This window comes from Panicum virgatum, chromosome 9K, assembly GCF_016808335.1.
Source record: "Panicum virgatum strain AP13 chromosome 9K, P.virgatum_v5, whole genome shotgun sequence".
Classification (NCBI taxonomy): domain Eukaryota; kingdom Viridiplantae; phylum Streptophyta; class Magnoliopsida; order Poales; family Poaceae; genus Panicum; species Panicum virgatum.
Window position 1 is genome coordinate 64561841 of NC_053144.1, and position 19325 is coordinate 64581165.

General features: G+C 48.2%; 4 protein-coding genes across 6 annotated transcripts; all 4 read right to left on the reverse strand.

Annotated features, from left to right (window-relative positions):
* Positions 1-45: 45 nt before the first annotated feature.
* LOC120648233 lies at positions 46-1988 on the reverse strand. The gene is made up of 5 exons (XM_039924967.1): positions 1836-1988; positions 1258-1748; positions 833-995; positions 316-750; positions 46-192 (listed from the first exon to the last, which is right to left on the reverse strand). Exons 1-5 carry the CDS (start codon positions 1986-1988, stop codon positions 46-48), a joined length of 1389 nt encoding a protein of 462 aa, XP_039780901.1.
* Positions 1989-7633: 5645 nt separating this feature from the next.
* LOC120648234 lies at positions 7634-9838 on the reverse strand. The gene is made up of 5 exons (XM_039924968.1): positions 8940-9838; positions 8487-8646; positions 8241-8404; positions 7851-8121; positions 7634-7756 (listed from the first exon to the last, which is right to left on the reverse strand). Exons 1-5 carry the CDS (start codon positions 9836-9838, stop codon positions 7634-7636), a joined length of 1617 nt encoding a protein of 538 aa, XP_039780902.1.
* Positions 9839-10070: 232 nt separating this feature from the next.
* LOC120647011 (putative yippee-like protein Os10g0369500) lies at positions 10071-12876 on the reverse strand. 2 transcript variants are annotated; one of them, XM_039923606.1, is made up of 4 exons: positions 12647-12876; positions 12262-12433; positions 11295-11403; positions 10071-10416 (listed from the first exon to the last, which is right to left on the reverse strand). In XM_039923606.1, exons 2-4 carry the CDS (start codon positions 12402-12404, stop codon positions 10336-10338), a joined length of 333 nt encoding a protein of 110 aa, XP_039779540.1. In that variant the 5' UTR covers positions 12405-12433; positions 12647-12876; the 3' UTR covers positions 10071-10335. The 2 variants fall into 2 exon arrangements, with proteins under 2 accessions (XP_039779540.1, XP_039779539.1); XM_039923605.1 differs by having other exon boundaries at positions 12588-12876.
* On the reverse strand, positions 11295-18613 carry LOC120647010 (scarecrow-like protein 21). Of its 2 annotated transcripts, XR_005664654.1 has the most exons (4): positions 18294-18613; positions 14425-16160; positions 13917-13985; positions 11295-11403 (listed from the first exon to the last, which is right to left on the reverse strand). XR_005664654.1 is itself a non-coding variant. In XM_039923603.1 (3 exons), exon 2 carries the CDS (start codon positions 16064-16066, stop codon positions 14456-14458), a length of 1611 nt encoding a protein of 536 aa, XP_039779537.1. In that variant the 5' UTR covers positions 16067-16160; positions 18294-18612; the 3' UTR covers positions 13378-13864; positions 14425-14455. The 2 variants fall into 2 exon arrangements, 1 of the variants encoding a protein (XP_039779537.1); XM_039923603.1 differs by lacking the exons at positions 11295-11403; positions 13917-13985 and adding an exon at positions 13378-13864 and having other exon boundaries at positions 18294-18612.
* Between the last annotated feature and the right edge of the window lie 712 nt (positions 18614-19325).

Sequence of the window (19325 nt, forward strand, 5' to 3'; positions counted from 1 at the left end):
CTCGAAGAAGAATCACTACAGATCGAACAACACATCTCGGCTAGGCTAGTATGGCGTGCGGTGGCTGCCTAGGTGCCTGTGGTTGAGTTTGCCGACGGTCCTCATCACCCCCCGCGCGTGCATCTCGCGCTGGACCGACATGGGGAGCCCCTCGATCCGCCGCGCCAGCAGCCTCGCCTCCTGCGGGAAGTGCTGCATCGCATGCCGCCAGTCAACCACAAGTCAGCGCCAAACAAGCAAACACGCATCTACTATACATCAAGGGAGAATCGGATCGAATCAGATGACGTGGCAGGTAACCGATCGAGGGCTCACGTTCTTGGCGGCGTCGAGCAGCTTGGAGACGACGTAGTTGGAGTAGCTGCCCCGCACCAGATCGGCGAGCTCGTTGCCGCGGAGGCTCACGAACGCGGCGAGCAGGCGCTGCAGCGGCACCGGCGTGCGCGGCAGGAGGAAGGAGGCCTCCACCACGTAGCTCCCGAACCGGTCCAGGGACAGGCTGGCCACGTCCGCCGCCACGCGGTCGGCGATGGCCACCTGGAGGAGCTGGCTGCCGCACTCGATGGCGCGCTGCAGGAAGTAGTTGCTGTACTGGCCCATGGCGATCTCGGCGGTGCGGTTCAGGATGATGTCCTCGAGGGCGCGGAGCTCGCCGTTCCTCGCGTACACCAGGCATTCCGCCAGGCACCTCGACCCGAACGACGAGAAGAGCAGCTCGTCGACGATCACGGTGGCGAACTGGATTATGACCTGGCAGAAACCAATCATCGGAAAAGGAGGAATCGTCAAATGACAGGTCAAAATTAACAGCAAGCAGCAGTACTCATAGCACCTTGCTGTCCTCGTAAGACATCGTGGTGAAGCAGTACTGAAGCAGCTCCCCGCCATTGTACTGCTCCATGAGGCGTTCGCGGAGGAGCCAGCAGATGAGCTGCACGAGCAGCTGGGGGTGAGGCACCAGGGCCCTGACGAGCTCCTTCACAACAGTTGCCAACCTGCGCCGTGTATAATGTATAAGGAAGGAATTATTATCTGAACATTTGTGATTTCTTCTCAGTTTCGATTCGAGTATCTATCTGGTCAAGTGATCATGCCAAATTAAAGGAGGCAGTGCCAATTTTTTCTCGCAAAATTGATTGAGGTATCTTTTTTTTAGAGTTCTGATTGAGGGATCTTTTTTGAGGTACAATTTCAAAGCTTGATCAGAAAGGAAAGGCCAGGCCTGATTATTTTTTTCCAGAAGGGGAACGGACGTACCCGTGATTGTGCTTGGCGACGCCCATCAGAAAGCCATTGCCCTTGCACAGGCCCTCGACGATGTCCCGGAGCTCGTCGGGCCGCTTCGCGCAGGCGCGAAGCAGCGCGAGGAAAACGGCCTGCCTCTCGCTGGTTCCCGTGACGCTGAGCACGTCGCTCCTGACCCTAACGAGCACGCTCCGGCGCGCCTGCTCGTCGCCCTCCAGGAGCAGGCGGGCCACGTGGGCCGCAGTCTCCGGGAACCTCAGGAGGTCGGGATCCATCGGGCGGCGGCGCAGGCGCGAGCGGACCTGCTCCAGCGTCGGGTAGTAGTAGCGGGCAGGCGCGGGGATCCAGGATCGGTAGTCCACCGGGTTCGCGCTCAGCGTGCTCTGGAAAGCGGAGGCGAACGGGTTGAGGCCGGAGTAGGAGTCGCCGACGGGGTGAGGGGCGCTGGGCACGAGCTGGAAGTGGGCGGCGCTGGGGCTCGGCGCCGACGACGAGCGCGACGGCTCCGAAGGGTGGGACGCGGCGGCGGGGTCGAAGTGCCCGGCGCCGGCGCCCGGGTTGTTCGGCGTCGACGGCGGGGCGGGGGCGGCGCTGAAGCGCGGGCTGTGCGCGCCGAAGTGCGAGTTGTAGAAGCCGCCGGCGCTGCAGGAGGCGTAGGGCGGGACGTAGCCGGCGCCCTCGGAGGCGTAGTCCGGCGGCTGGGGGAGGTAGTACTGCTCCGCCTCCGCCTGGAGCTGTTGCATCTGAATTCCGGCCCTCGCGGCCGGCGCGGGCACCACCTGCGGCGGCGGCGGCGGCGGCTGGGGCTTGGGCTGGTCCCGCGGCGAGGGGTCGTCGTCGCCGAGCCGCATCACGCGGAAGTAGGCGCTGAGCTCGGCGGCGGGGTCCATCGGGGCGGCGGCGGCGCTCTGATGAGTCCCGTCCATGTCGATCTCGGGGGCGTCGAGGCACAAACCGGATGGATTGCGTTGTTGCGAATCTGCCGTTGAGGATTTTGCGGCCTGCCGGCCGCATTTATATAGTGCGGGTTCTCGGAACGGACGGGATCACGGCACGGGACAGCCCCGAGCGGCGGCCGGGTCGGATTGCATCGCATCACCGTACCGAATCCTACCCGATTAAGAGACGCACGCGCCGACGCGTACGAGCAGAACAAGCCGTCGGCTAGCGCTGCCGGCTGCCGCTGCCAGGACAGCACATGCCGCGGGGACGTCTCGTCCTGGTCCGCCGTGCCAGGGCTATCGTCCTCGTCCACCAGCAGCTCGCAGAGGACGCGACGCGTACCCGGGTTTACGGTTCGCGACGCCCATCAGTAACCTCCTGTCGCATCCCAGGGCGACGCCACGGCCTGGACGATGCTGTGCTGTGGAGGTGGAGCCCTTCCACCTGCACCACGCGCACGACGGCGCGCAGCAGCGTGGTGAACACGGCCGTCGCACGGGAGCCATTATTTAACGATCGTGCGCCGCGGCAGCATTGCGGCGAACGAGCGCAGCAACTAGAAAGCAACGCTCATGCACCAATAGTTATAGTAGAGAATACATATTTTGACTTGCTCTGGTAGGAAACACACTCTGGCATTACCTTAATCAATTCATCTTTAGTTCTGTGCTTAGGCTTCTACACTGACTTCTACTTTATTCTTTTTTCTCTTTCGGGACAGCGGGTGTGTGGGTGAGTGGATGGGCGGGGGGTTTCACATCCATATGCATGTAGAACTAGTAAGACTGAGAAATAAAAATAAAAATAAAAAGACAATAAGATTTAATAAAAAAGGAAGATGTGAAACAATTCTTTAGTGTCATAGTATAGGAGGATAAATAAAAAATAGATTGGCTATCGTTCTCTAACGTAGAATAAATTGCATCTTCATTTACATAATCCAATGGTAATACCTAAAAATTTGAAAATAAGAAAAATTATAACCCTTATGCTCAACTTATATAATTGATTTTTAAAAAATAAACAGAAAGATATTCATAGAAAAACTTACATGCATGTTTGGTATTTTTTTTCTACAAGGGTGTCATACTTTTCGTTGCATGGGTGTGTCAATAGATAGTAGGATATGCATTCATACATGGTTCTGTCAGTAGGTAGTAGGATATGCATTCAGGCAGTGGTTTTGCATCTTCCTTTGGGAAAAGATACTTGTATTCAAAATATTGTTGTACACAAAAAATATTGGAAATAAAAAGAAAAAGAGAATGCAAATGCACTATGAATATTGGGGCTTTGTATTTCTAGATATAAAATCTTGTTATTTTACACTATAAGTTTAGATACAAAAATATTTACAAATTCTAGACCTTTAAATATGAAAAATTAACTTTATACTAGCACATTAATAACTTTGTAGTTGTAAAGAACTTTCAAATCTGAAAATTGTGAAATTTTGTACTGGCACGTTAATAACTTTGTAGTTCTAAGAAACTATAAAATCTAAAATTATAAACTTTGTACTACAATAATAATTTGTTGGTTCCAAATCTTTCGAACCTGATGCTATGAACTTTTCAATATCACATTAATAAACTTTATTAGCTCCAAAAACCTGCTATTATTTTATTTTAAATTTTGTACTCCCAAATCCAAAACTTTAATACAAATCTTGCATTCTAAAATTCAGAAACTTTCTACTAATATATTTTCAAACTTTCACACCGGACTCCACAACTTTGTAAATCCAAAACTTTGTACACTAAATTTCAGAACTTTCTACAATTAAATTTAAAAGTCTATACTACTAGATACAAAACTTTATACATGGATATTTGAAATCTTTTACAAATAGATATAGAACTTTCTACATAAAAACTTGCTACTGAAATAAAAATTAACACTAAGTTCGATAACTTTGGACTTTTCAAAAATATTTTAGTAAAATAAACTCTGAACTTTGCAGCCCAAATTAGAAAACTTTCTACTAGCAAGTTATAAACTTTGTACTCTCGTGAATCCAACTTTACTCTTCAAAAAATCTAGAACTTTGTGATAAAACATTTTTGTACTTTTGGATCTAATACTCATAATTAAAGAATTTTGCATTCCCATGTTGGGAACTTTAACCTAGCCTATCATAAACTTTGTATTTCTCGGTTCTAAAACTTTATTTGGAAAAACATTACGTCCTTGAACATTAGAACATATGAACTTCAGAAATATAACATTCTAACTTTATACTCCGAACTCTAAATTATAATAAATTTAACATCTAAATTTAGGGACTTCATACCATTGTATTTTGAAACACATATGTATATAATTTTTTCACAGCAATCAATATGCCTTGATCTCACCTGAATGCTTATGAAGTGTTGTGGTCAAAAGTCTTGTTTCAGAGCTATCAATGAACCTTGGCCAAACCTGTGCAAAATGGGAGTTTACTAAGCTTCTTATTAATGTGGACACATCATGGTCACAAAAATAAATTCACCATGGTTTAGTCATAACAAAAAAGACCCACTATCGGTGTTTAACCGCTAAGCTCTCCGAGGTATACCCCGAGGCAGGAACTCGCCGAGATCAGAACGCGTTGGTGCAAGGAACACAAAGATTTAGACAGGCCGCCGGAGCGTAATACCCTATGTCCTGTGTGGTGGTTTATACTGCCTTAGGTGTTGTTCGATGTGTATCGTCTGCTTTGGAGGGGTCCCTGCCCGCCATTATATAAAAAAAGTTAATTATTCTTAACTTTCAAGACATATGCATGAGACTTTATAATTGGATCTGAAAAGCTAAAATGACAATTAAATATCAAGATATTCAAAAAATCCTAAATGAAAACCATTTATACTTGAAACTAAAAGGAACCTCATATCTTTCAATTAACATATCAAAGTACATGGAACTAGAAGAACTTTGTACACATCTAGCTTTCGAATTCACATTTTGAAAATATTTAGACTTAAAGTTAAAAAACTTTCCAATTATGTTTAAAACTTCTAACAATCCAACTTTCAAAGTCGCATGTCAAATTTTACGCTCCAAAAACTTGAAAATCATATAATTTAAAATTTTGCACATATCGACTTTCAAGTAGCATTCTAAAATCTTTATAATTGGTAGTGAAAATAATTTCAACTATATTTTCAAAGCTTTACAGATATCCAGATTTTAAAATTGCATTCCAAAAATTAAACAAATAAACATTTTTAGAAACAAGTCCGGAATTTTGCACTCAAAATTTAGGGAGTTCTTACTAGCATATTTCAAACATGGTATTTCAAAGATACACACTTTGTAATTTAAAACTTTGCACACCAAATTTATAAACTTTCTACTAGCATATTATAAACTTTGTACACCTAGCTCCGAATTCCAAACTTTGCAAACTTTGTGCGACCACATTTCAAATTTTTACTCCTAGATCCAAAATTTTAAGTCAGGCATTAATATCTATTAATTTTATACCAACAGATTACTCCTAGACACAAAACTTTGTTCTCCAAAACCAGAAAAATTTTAACTAAAAACTTTGCATTCTGAAACTGAGAACTTTGTACTAGCCTATTATAAATATTTTAATCTCATATCTATAACTTTGAATACACATATAGAAGCTCTCATACTGCAGACTAGCAGGAAATGAAATGTGTGCCCAGCGTCGTTGGTGGGTGTTGGAGAAAATGAAACGGATAATGGAAAAGAAAGAAGAGAAACAAGCTTATCTATTAGTTGACGCGTGTCTGTTCGCTGTTAGCTGCTAGCAGCGCGCGCAATAAGAAAACTGCCGTCGCACCAAACCACGTCGAGCACGCAAGTCCTGGTCGTTTGTTTTGGCCCGTGTTTAGATGCAAAAATCAAAATTCCAAAAAAAAAATTCCGGCACCTGCATGGAGACTTAAATCTAGACGAAATAAAAAACATATTGCGACTGCTGCCTGTAAATCTCGAGAAGAATCTAATGAACATAATTAGGCTGTAATCAGATGCTAAATCGCTACAGTAATGCTACAGTAAATAACTTCTAATGACGGATTAATTAGACTCATTAGATTCGTCTCGCGATTTACAGACGAGTTCTATAATTATTTTTGTAATTAGTCTATATTTAGTACTTCAAATATAGAAAGATGTCTTTTGAAAAAGCCACCAAACGGGGCCGATCGAGCAATGAGGCCACTCGATCCGAGAGCTCCGGGATCATCGCAACGGCTGGGTCCCTCAGGCCGCGGAGAATCTCTTTCTCGAAACTCCCCAACTCGGAGTCGGCCTGGTTAACGAGCGGCGCGGTCTGCCGGGCGGAGGCGTACGGGTCGAGGCTGGCGCTGTGGCCGCACAGGAGGAGGGCGGTGGCGCCGGGCTGAGGGCCATTGGAGCTGGAGCTCCGCATCGATGCCCAGTGCGACGCCGGCCGAGGAACATCGGTCGGCAACTTCGGAGGGGCGAAGGGCGAAGGGTTCACGTGCAAAACTGGGGAGCCAAACCAACTCAGGGTTCCTGCTCTGGAGCACGTGGTCACGACATTCACCAATGTCCAGGTGTAAGAACGCTTCTCTCCATCTTCCCGCCCATCGCGACAGAATGATCGCCATGTCCCCCCCTGCGGCATTCCGTCGAACAGCTTCGCCGCGACGTCTGAGAGGCCCAGCGAGCCTCGCGTGCGGCCCACGGCCTGGATGATCAGCCGGGACGATGCCCGCGCCGGCGCCGGCATCGGCCGCGCCGCCTGACATGTTGGGGAGGGCCGGAGACTGCGGGGAGACGGACGCGTCGCGTCGGAGAGGTGGCTGCTTGTGCCGGTCGGTTGCCGAGCTGCGGGCGCGCGGGGGTGGAGGCAGCGGGCGGGGAGACAAGGATCAGTCACAGACCGGTGGGGCCCTTCGGTGGAAAACGGACTGTAACAAACCCATACGGCTCCCTGGCGACAGCGTGTCGCCCGTGCACCGCCTTTCTCCGGCACCAGCAACTCCAGGTGTCTGGTTGGACAGGCCAAGATGCCTGGCGCGTGAAAGGCGGTTTTCTACCGCGCCTGAATTCTGCCCTGTGCCCTGCCCTGACAAAGCCAATATGCTCATACAAAATTGACCTGATAATGAATCGAGTTGCAAGGAATTAAATGCCACTAGAAGCTTGGCGCACAAAAAGAGGACTTCCAGAAAACCTTGACATGCCGTTTCAAATTTCATCACGGGATCAACAATCAACCAAGCCCTGCAGAGCTGGACAACCCAAAGTTGCAGCATCACCTACGGACCTACCTACTTACCAATCGGCACAAGCTCACCACATGACACGCGGTGCCTCTTTGCAGTTGCTTGCGGCACGGCCTGCGGCATATCCTATCTAGTACTGTATCTACTTACAGTCGCAAGCACGTATACACATAGATGTGCTGCTGTGAACAGAAGAGTTCGTCTACTTCCTATTGGATGGAGAGCGGCTGCTAGTTGTGGAACAGCCTGTCGATGACCCACATCAACACCCTCGTCGCATGCTCCTCCTGCCGCACCGCCGCCGGCAGCGCATCGATCCGCTTCGCCAGATCCCCCGCGAGCAACGGGGAGTACTGCCGCCGATCACACACACAGCAGTCAATCAGCTACTAAACAAGCGACGAGGGAGGAGGGGGGGGGGGGGTGCGCAAGATCAAGGCAACTCACGCGCTTGCCCTTGTCGAGCAGCTTCGCGAGGACGAAGGGGGCGTGCGGGTCTCGCACCAGCGCCTCCAGCTCGCCGGGGCGCAGGAGCAGGAACGCGGAGAGCACGAGCCGCATCGCCTCGTCGGACTCCGTCAGGAGGAAGCACGCCTGCACCGCGTAGTTGCCCACCCCGTGCCTGGACAGGTCCACGATGTTCTCCGCCACGCGCTCCACGATGCGCACCTTGAGCTCCTCGCTGCCGAACCTCAGGGCGTACTGCAGGAAGTTGATGCTGCGGCACGAAGAGGTTTGATTTTGTCAGTTGCGACGGCAAAAAAAAAACTCTCGAGCTGATGAGAGGGATCGTCGTCGCACAAGACGACAGGCATCGTTCGTATGCCGAGCTCGTACCCGCATTGATCCGTGGCGATTGCGATGGCGCGCCTCGAGATGTTCTCCTCCAGAGCCTGGAGCTCGCCGTCTCTTGCGTTCGACAAGCACACACTCAGGCAGTTGCACCCGATCGGAGACGACAGCATCTCGTCAATGGAAGCGACGGCGAGCCGGATGATAATCTAAGATCGAGAGAGAAAAGAGCTCAGCTCGGCCAATAGGTTTCCACAGCCGCGTCGTGTTCCCAATGGTAAGGGCACATACCTTGCAATCCTCTTGAGGCAGAAACATGAAGCAGTGGTGAAGCAGCACATCACCATTGCTCTGTCCCATCAGGCATTCATTCAAGAGCCCGGCGAGGAGGGTCTCGCGCAGTTCAGGAACCGGCGCCACCACCCTGATGAGCTCCTTCAGAGCTATCACCCTGCACCGTGCAAGCAACACAACACTCGCCGTTTAGTTCTACGGCAGCATTAATTCTAGCAGATCACGATATTTCAACAAAACTAGTATGAGCACTTTGAATCTACGTAGTGCGCATGTCTACATTGATCTACCTCTCTCGGTTTTCATCGGAATTGCTATTGAACATGTGAATCGCAAAAACGTGTACCCAAAACTTGCGCAGCGAACGTTCCTCGTCAGAAAGATGGGCTCAACTTCAGATTTCGCACCAATTTGTGCAAAATTGACGGAGGAGTTGATCGGCGAACGTACCCGGGGTTCTGCTGGACGACGCGCATCAGAAAGCCCTTGCGGTTGCACGCGGCCTGGACGATGCCCTCGAGCTCGTCGAAGCGCCCCTCGCAGGCGCGCAGCAACTCGAGGAACACAGCGTGCCCCTCGCGGCTCCCCATGACCGTGTGCACGAAGGGCTTGACCTTGGCGAGCACGCACCGCCGCATCGTCTCGTCGCGCTCCTCAAGCAGGCGGACCACGTGCGGCGAGAGCTCCGGGGACATCAGAAGAGCCGCATCCGCATCCAACGTGCCTGGGCGAAGCAGGCGATCCCGGACATGCTCCCGCGTCCATCGGAGGAGAGCCGCGTCAGCGCGCAGCGCTCCGAGAAGGGCGGATGGGTGGTACGCGGTGAGGCTGCCGTTTTCATTCTGGCTGGTGCTGGGGATCGGCGTCGACGGCCACTGCGCTACCGAGAGGTGGGGCATGGAGGTGGGGTGGAACTCTTTGGCGCTGGCGCTCAGCTTGCTCCGCTTCGGCGCCACCGATGGGGTGGGCGCGGCCGGGGCCTTCGAGATCAGCCAGTCGCTCGAGTTGCTTCGGATGCGGTCGGCTGGGGAGAGCTCGGCGCCGCCGTAGGAGCTCCGCGCCTCCGGTTGTGGCTGGTGCTGGTCCGGCAGCAGCCGCATGCCGGGCGTCGGCGCGATCTCTCTCGGCGAGGACTGGGGCACGTGCGGCGGCGGCCGCTCGACGGGCGCCGCGGTCGGCGCGAGCACCTGCTGCGGGTCGAGCAGCAGCGACGAGGCCGCCGCAGGATGGCGCGGCTGCAGTCGCGGCGAGGAGGGATCGCTGAGCCGCATCGCGTGGAGGCCGCCTTCGAGGTCGGCGGCGGTGGGCTTGGACGAGGCGGCGTCACCCTGCTTGCGGTTCGGCTCCATGGCGACCGAATCGCGCTGGATTGCGTTGCGGATTTCAAAATGAGGCGTGTGAAATGACGGCGCGCTATATAGAGCGGCCGCTCCAGACGCCTGCGGTTAAGCCAGGAGCCCGAATCCAGAAGCGGCGGGCCCACAAAGCTGCCCGTGGGATCAGGAGTTCAGAGGCCACAAGGGCTGATGCCTTAAGGCCTGATGAAGGGGAAATTATCAGAGTAGCTTTTCAAAAAACAAATGATCAGAGTGAAATCAGCTTCATTACTATTCACCGGATCACCAATAAGTCACCAAACGTTAGCACTGCTAACAAGTTACCAGAATCCTTTTACGAGAATTCAGAATCAGTAATTTTCCACAAATCACAGCATCTGCAATCATCTCCCTAGCTAATCGGCAGCGAGCTCAAGCTGCCCGATATCTTTATGGTTGTGCGCTTCTTCAATTTTCGGTGGTAAGAACATTCCGATGATAAACTTTCAAAAAAAACATTCCGATGATCGTCAGCCGTCTTTCACCATTCTAGCTCTCTCCAGGATGTACTTCCCTTCCTTGTATTTCTGGCTTTGGTCGTAGGCTCTCTCCTGCACACCACCCATGAATTAGGATACATAATAAGAAGAATATGGTAGTAATATGCCAGCAATTGGCCACCAAAAACCTGACTAGCATTTGAGGAATGGAATGGTATCCTGTCTATGAAATGTAATGTGTTTTTTTAGACATTAGAAGCAAGGGTGTTACACTGCTACATGATAAAGAAACTCTATCAATCTTTTCAAAAAATAATGAAATCCTATCCACTAACAGAGTAACAGTTAATATGATCCACTAACAGAGTAACAGTTAATATGATTGGGGTAAAGGAGTTCCTCTGACTTGTGAGTATAGCAGCAGAATGGGACCTGAAGTTGGGTTGAACAGACAAAACTAACAGTCAACAGCACCAATGAGAAGTATGCAGAGATCGTGAGAAATAAAAAGATACATTTGCAAATTATATTGTCAAGTTGAGTAAATCCTTTGACTTCTTTGCTGAAATATCAAAGTTAACTTCCAAGAACAGGGGTGCCGGGAAGGGGGGACATCTCCAGAAAACTAGATTTTAAACCATCTTGCAATCCAATAATTAAGCCCAAAGAGTGAAACAGAGAGTTCACTTCAGTGTTAGCTAATACTTCCAAGAAAATCAGTTTATGCGTTAGTAATTTGTTGACAAACTGAATGAAGTGTTAATCTTCTTTCCCCATATACTCATGGTTGCTCAATGTGGATATGTTTCATGAAGGAATTATATGTATGTCTTCTTCAGCATTCTTTCTTTTTTTCAGAAAATTGTCACAGAATAATTCTGCGGTTAATTTTTTTCAAAATAGTTTTCCTATTGTGTCTAGTGCCGAGCATGAACCAAAGAATGAGGTTATCATTGTTGCAAGATAAACCAAATTATGTTTGTACTTACATATCTCCAGCCAAGAATCTGTTGGCAGCAGCTACAGTAGATGTCATTCACTGTGTGGAGGCCAGTTGCAAGATTTCGATCCTCATTCGGTCCTAGGCATATGTTCACACTGAAATATTGCCAAAAAATATGGATTTTAATGATCATATCTGAACATGCATGCATGGATAAGGGAAGAAAGCTAAAGATACAGATAGGATTTTGACCTGTGCTGCTCTGATTACAAGCTATTCACTATCTGACAGAGTGGCAGTGAGTTTATCAAATGGAATGGAGAGTGGTTTTGTGGCAAGTACAATAACAATGACAAAACAGGGGAACTACGTTACGCTCATGATAATGGCTTCATTTTAAGGCAGACCCCACAAAGTGCAGCTATAACTATCAGTCCATAGCCAAACATGTAATTAGCCTTTGTCATCCTTGAAATACACCTAGGACTTTTCTTTTTCAACTGCCATACCGATGTGATCCCCACCCCTACCAACAGTATTCAACATCACACTACGTTAAGTTGTGAAGCAAGTTACAGGAGTACATACAGTCTGATGACTGGTCAAGCGTGCATATTTGTCGGGACTCGGGACCTCAAAGATCACAGAGAAGTACACGTAACAAGGAATGGATTAAGCCATTGTCAACTCTGAAAAAGGCTCCAACATGGTAGCCAAACTTCGAACTTATTTACAGGCGTATCATAGGCATGCTATAGTTCGACGAGGAAGCCAAAATTCGTTCGTGGTATTCGCAGCAGCATTTCTAGCATTGGAGAACCTGTGATGACCATGGCTTCCAATGTAACATGAACAGAGTTCTATAATCTCGCTTCAATTCTGACATAGATTAATCTGAAACCGGCACATTCTATTTGCAGTACAGCTGCACTACCAGCCGAATTCCAACAGGCCAGCGGCCACCGTTGCCGCGAGAGCTAGCAAAGCTAAATGGGAGGCGGCAGAGAACATACACGTGGTCGAAGAGGTAGGCGCGGCCGGTGCGGCCGTAGAAGTCCCTGGAGATGATGGCGTCCTTGGAGGCGGCGTCCACGCGGCAGCGCCGGCACCTGAACACGCCCTCCCCCTCGAGCCGCTCCACGAACAGCAGTCCCATCCCAGAAATGCACCACCGCCACCCGCTGCCTGGTCAATCGACGGAAAGATCAGGCGTCGGAGCCGAGCTCCGCCGGCATCCTCTCTCACCCTCAGCAATCAAGAACCGAGGAGGAGGAGAAATTCACAGCAGCAACCAGCAAGACTACAGGAAGGGCGAAGGGAAGCAGAGGAGGAAAGGCACCGGTCCCAGCGGCTCTCGGCTCCCAAGAAACGAAAGGATGATGAGGAACCTTTACTTTCCTTGAAGAGATGGCTACCGAGGAGAGATGCGACGATGGATGATGGATTGGGTGGGGGAGGGAAAGGAGGGGAAAAGGGAGACGAGAATGGGTGTGGGTGGCAGCGACTCCAACCCTGCAACAGCTAGCACCTAGCAGTAGCTCAGCGCCGCAGCGAAAGCATGAGTGCGACGCGCGGAACCGTGGTGCGGCGCGTCCAGCGTGGGCGATGGTCTGATGGGCTATGACTTGGCGCCACGATTCTCTTCATCAATCTGTTCAGTGGTTTTATTTCAAAAAAAAATCTGTTCAGTGGTTCCAGTTGATGGTTCATTATATGTAGCAAGCGAATTTGTTCAGAGTTTCAGACACAAGATGAGGCCCTCGTCACCAAACAGCCGCTTCGCTGTTGGGATTGTGCTGTTTTGCCAAGCAAATCTGAAACCCTGATGATGGAGTAACCCGACTGAAAGCAAAATATCACAAGACACGAATACCAAGGTTGAGCCACTACACACTACAGGCATCCAGACTCCAGAGGCAGCATACCATTCAACTGAGATCGGCGATGAAAACAGGATCAGCATCAGCATGCTTCTTTGGAGCACAGAGTGGTTCGGTCACGCATCGCCATCCAATCAGGTGAACGTCACAAGGCATTCACACTCGCACTCCTTGCCCCTGCCTACCATCTTGGCCCAGCATTTCTGTGCCGTACCAATGGAGAGCAAGACTTAACGCCCAACAGAACTGTGATCACCACAAACCAGGCATAGTATCCAAGTAAATCACCCATACTGTATGGAAGTAGTACAATACACGAGCTGCAGCAGGTTATACATACAGACTAATGGCACTTCTTGTGCCTACTACCGAAAACCCGGCATAAGTTTAGACTCGTATAGCATTGTACAAGTCAACCTAAATGCAACATGCACGGTTCCAGCAATCCAGATTCGGAAGCTGATACTAGATTTCTACCAACATGCAATATTAATACCAGTAGAAGGTGGGGCAACCACTGTTTGCTTGCTCCTAGATGAGGATGGAAGCGAGAGTCATGATGAGTATACCAGCCACAACCATTGAGTCCAAAAGATGGTGAGCATGGGACTGTTTGAAAGCTGGGCAACAACAGTAAGCAAGGAAGCAACCAAGTTGTTTTTGATTTTGAAGTCTGCATTGAGAACTCTAGGTTCCACCTTGGATTCATGTGCTGAACACAAAGCCATGAAAGAACCTGTACGAAACAAAATACAAACTAAGTAATTGTGTTGTTGAAAGGAATGTACCTATGAATGGCATGAGCGTGTGTTCAACCCATAGACAAACTTATTTCCCTCAATAGACGTTATTTAATCCTGAAGCAACACAGCACAAAATGCATTAAGCTACGTTGCATGGTAGAAGCATGATATTCCATTATCCCAAAAGCTTAGTAGATTTGGCAAGAACAATGCCGCTTGCTATCCCATTTTATATGTCCAGGGACTTCAGGTAGAACACTTGCATTGGGCTATAAGTCCCAGTATAATCTTCTGGGAAAAACTATAATGGGTCATATCATTCATTTGTTTCCTTATCTAACTACTAACTATGCAACTATATAGCCAACCGAAAGGACTGATGATTCCAAGCTTGGAAAGTAGTAAATCACTGGGTCAGGTATTACTAACTAATTTCCTCACCTAATGGAAGATTATGCGGTCAAAAGGCTGATGTGGTTCCAAGCTTGGAAACTAAAAAGTTGCCAGAGATGCATAAGTCTGGGATAAGTAACGTGAGGTGCCAGCAACATACCTAAACAAAGCTTCTTCCAAAATTGGAAATGTCAGCACCAGGCAGAAGATACAACCAGCTTTCTGTTCTTCCAGCCAAGATAAAGGACACCATCCTTCTCCTCAAGCCTGTAATAGCTGTGGTAACTATCCAGCAGTGTTTTGATGGTACTGTTCACCACTGGACTTAATGGGTATGGTCTAAATCCAGCCATGGCAAGCCTTGCCCTCCATTTTCCAAAAGGTTCATGCCTCTCTATTCTTTCTGCACCTTCGCAAGCAATTAAATTGACAATATCTCTTGCAACACAGTGCTGCTCAGCGCTAATGCGCTTCTTATCATCTCTGGGGCGAGCAACATCTATCGCCTCAAACATCGCTGTGTAATAATCAAGAGTCTCCAGATATCTAAGAAAGAAAGGTGCCGTGTTCGTATTTGCCTCCTGCTCTACAAGAGTCACCACCCTTGGAGAGAGGCTCTTGACCATTCTTAATATCCTATCACGATGGTTTTCTACGCCCACGCTCTCATCAGGAGTATGATGCAGCTGATAAGCAAAATTGACAACAATGGCCTCCCCATGTCTTATACAAAGATGTTCATACATAACTTCATGACTAGCTGCTGGAACAGGATTGAACTCAAAGGGCAGACCACATGACTGAGCAACGCTGTGCAACCTCTGTCCAACTATATCCAGTCCACCACCTCGGGCATGAGCAGAATTTGAGTCATCTATGCCAGTGATTCTTAGGTATGGTCGTCTCCCAGGCCTTGAAGCAAGGGCCTGAATCATAGTCATCCACTGACTCCCCTGAGCGATTTGGAAATCGATGATGTGAATAAAGTTTTCACCCTTAACAGCATCAGCTATGGCACCATTGGCAGACATGTAACCAAACTTAAAGAATGGGCAGATGTCATAAAGAAGATGCATATAGGACATGAGCTCAGAACTCGTAGCCACAGGCTCTTTGCACTTCAGAGATTTATATAGGGCATGTCCAGTGGAAGAAAGCCTCGCAATGAGACCTTCCAACATATAAGCTCCCAGTCGTTGCATCGGTTCACCAGACACAGAAACCATCTGCCTTAACTCAGACATCAGTGCGTCCATATAGCAAGCATTCTCATCAACTGCCTTACCACATGCTATAATTAACTGCCTCAAATCCCCGGTTTTAATTCCCAAAAGCTCTCTCCAATTGTTTTCATGCAAAGCAGTGCCAGATAGTAAGGAGCTGTCAGGGCTGCCTATGTCAGAATCAGGTCCGAGCATTACATTTTCTAGATCCTTAAGTGTCCAACTGGGAACCTGAGTAACACATGATGCACTTGGAGAGGAACCATATGCATGATCTGAGTGGCTCTCTTGCTGAGACAGGGGACTCCCGCTTTGGCTCTGAGAAGAGGTAGAGTTATGTGCAGGATAAACACAATTGGCTGAGGACGAGTCTAGGGTGCAGTACTGTGCTTGAAAACCTTGAGCTCTAGAATTAGTGTTCTGCGATCCGTCATCAGAGGAAATGTAGTGACCATCATCATGATTTTGTGGCATATAGTAAGTACCATTGCCCCCAACTGGCACTAGATTGCCATTGTAGTATGGTATTTGGGTATTGTCCGGATATCTGTACGACCGGTTAGAGGCCTGTGTCGACATATTTTCTAGAGCAACCTTGTGGGAAGGAGGTATAAGCTTGAACCCAAAGATGATCTTGCCGTCTACCACAAAATGCTCAGCATGATGATATCAACTGGACAAGACAAACAGACGAAGGTAAGATGGATTTTAAGTTGTACAAAAACAAAGTTACTGGTAGATCATAATGAAAGAACAGATAAATAGTCCAAAGTTCCAAACCTCTAAGGTACAAGAAAAACAAAATAATTTCCTAATCAACACGTGAAATCGAATCCAGTGGGAACACAAAAAAAAAATCCGTAAAGAGTAAATGCATGTACAGTCATTTAATGGGTTAATTTAATATTAATTAGTATCACGGCCCTGGTTAATGACAGTTGGTCTCCTAAATCCAACAATAATTCAAAACCTTTGCATTGGTCTGCAATGATGCAAAGAACTGCATTTCAAATGAGAAGTGGAGGGAAATTATGTGTTTGCCGCATATAGATAAATGAAAGGCAGGGTGCAGGGGTAATTCTGCTAAGACTTAAAAGACATGCTGATGTCTGGAAAAGCAGTGCAAAACCGTGCTAGGTGCACCACCCAATCTAAAAATGTCACAGCTATGTCCAATAAAAACACAGTACAACACCATGACATAAACACTCTGTTACCATAGCTGACTTCTAAACCCCTTACAAATAGGGAATAAGGTATAGGATAATCAGTAATTTTACACAAAAATGCAAAGCTATCGAATAGAAACTGCAACCTGCTATCTCATTGGCACGTAAATCAATAGCTAGAATAACTATATACTGCAATAAATTGGTACCATGAGAATTTAGGAAACTATATGATGTTTGACGTGTTTTACCTATTCCCGCCATTATAGTGGAAAATTTAGTGAAAATTATATGTTCTGTGCAGTATACAATTTAATTTTTTAGTGCGCATATTCTAGCACCTGCTGGAGTACCAAATGTGATATTTCCTGAACCGTGATATTAATGATACATAAGGAATTGTGTCAGTGTAAGTATTGTAGCATTTGTGCCCGTACAACATGGAACATTCACCGATGTTACTACAACAGCACATAAGGAGCAGAGTCTAGCTTCGTTGTGTCGTGTAACTTGAATGGACAACTAACACATAAATAGATAGTCATGGTCGCGGTGAACAATTGCAGATAAGACGATACAGCTTAAAGGCTTAAGCACAGGAAGTGCATCGAGTCAGGGTTTGAAGAGATCATAAATGGACTGTACATAATCAACAAATTCTCCTTGTTGGATTTTATTTGTTGACGTACCAGTACCAGATTTATGCCATGGCAGTATGACATTGAAAAGAATACACGCACAATTATTAAATCTGCAAGTTAAATCCCAATAGTCTCACAAGCAAATCCTGATATAATCCTCCATAAATAAACAAAAGCTAAGAAATTAATAGAAGATGAATGTCAATCAAATTATTAAACTTCTTTTTGGAAAGTCCATTTATAGGCCTGTCGCCAACATAGCTAGACCAACTCCATAAATACTTAGCCGCAACTGGTATCCAAAGTCCATCCCTCCCTCCCTCTCACCTGCTTAGCAGCAGAACAGAAGCAAAAGCAGGACAGAGGAGGAAATAAAATGCAAAAGAGATGTCATTTTCGGATCCATTGGAATTAATAGCATCATTTAGCTGGGGTGTCCGAAATTCCTAGCGGATCTGGTATGGCAGCAACACTTTGAGAGCAACTGTGGTCATCATATATCGTGCCTGCCTGGAATTACTAGGTGCCGCATAGTTGCACGCCACAACATGGCACCGGACGACCGCATCCCCCCACCAAACAAGTAGTCAAAAAGGTTGATATGATGAATTGACGATGCCTAAGTCATGCAGCTCCCGTTCTCCAGACACAATGAACTTGGTTCCCAGCTATGTCATGCAAAATTTTCCTAGACCCCGCCCTATATCTGCCTGGTCCTAGCGATATGAGCACGGTCAAAGCAAAAGAGCTGAACATGAAGAACCTTTTTTTTCTTTTTGAGGACCACCAAAATTTCTGGAAAATAAAATACTTGGTAGTGCTCCTCACAACAAACAATCGATTCCGCAACAAATCAGATAGCCTAGGGTTTCCAAATTTCATCTCGGAGAGCAGGATTCGGATTCCATTTCTCAGAGCGAACAAGAGATGCTCAACGAACAAAACCCACGCTTCCTTGTAAAAATAATCCATCCTAGCAGATTAACGCTTCCTTACCAGCGAAAGAAGAAAGCGATCCAAGTCCGGGAGGATCTCCACACCACGCCAGGGCCGCCACTGGAGAGGCGGAGCTTGCTCGAAAAAGTAGAGAGGCGGAGGGAAGCCGGCACGGCTGCGTTTGCGCCCGGCGGTGCGGTGAGGCTAAGAGGCAACCGGCCTGCGGAAACGGAGAAGGCAAGGAGGGGGACCAGGGGGTTCGAGAACCGGGACTGGTGCCTGGTGGCGGCGTCTGCTGCCTCACTCACCGTCGCCGGGAACAGAATGACGAGGACCCAGGACGAGAGAGGACTCGAGGAGGAAGAAAAAGGGGACGCTTGTTGATAGCTGGGACCCGAAGGGGCGGCGGGGGTATTTCCGTCACTTCGCAGACGAGAAAAGGAAGGGCGAGAAGCCAGGTGGAGGGTGGATCCGTGATTCTCCTGTGATCGGCCGGTGGTGCAGTGGTAATACAATACGAAGGGCAAGCAACAAAAGGGCTAAAAAAATTGATCCCCGATTAATTAAAAGGAGCAGTAGGCATTAAAACATGATCCCCACCAGGCACAGAATAATGACCAGGCAGGGCAGGCACAGCCCGCCCACCTAATTAACCAACACCTCGCGTGCTTGCACTTAACTAATTAATCGCTTCCCTTCCCTCCGATCCCCCACGCTACTTCTTCCTGGTCACCGTACACCGGCGCGTTATCCTTAAGCGAGATGCTCCACACCTCCAAAGCGTCGACGCGTCTCCGGCTCGTCGTGCTTGGCCTTTTGCGCCGGCGCCATGGCGCGGTCGCTGTTGCTGGAGGGAAGGGGAGCGTCGTGGGCGTGTCCGTGTCCATCCGTGGTGTCTTGGGAATAATTTGGACTTGAGGTTATCAGTTTCAACGCATGCTAATTAGGAAGGGAGAAGATGGGGTTGTCGTGTGCAAGTTGCAGAAAAGTTCCTCTTGAGTCTAGAGTTTTTGGACTGTGGATAAATTTGTCACCAGTGCCCTCTACTAGTTTGTCTGCTGTGCGCCTGCCTCTGCGCAGAACGTACTTCTT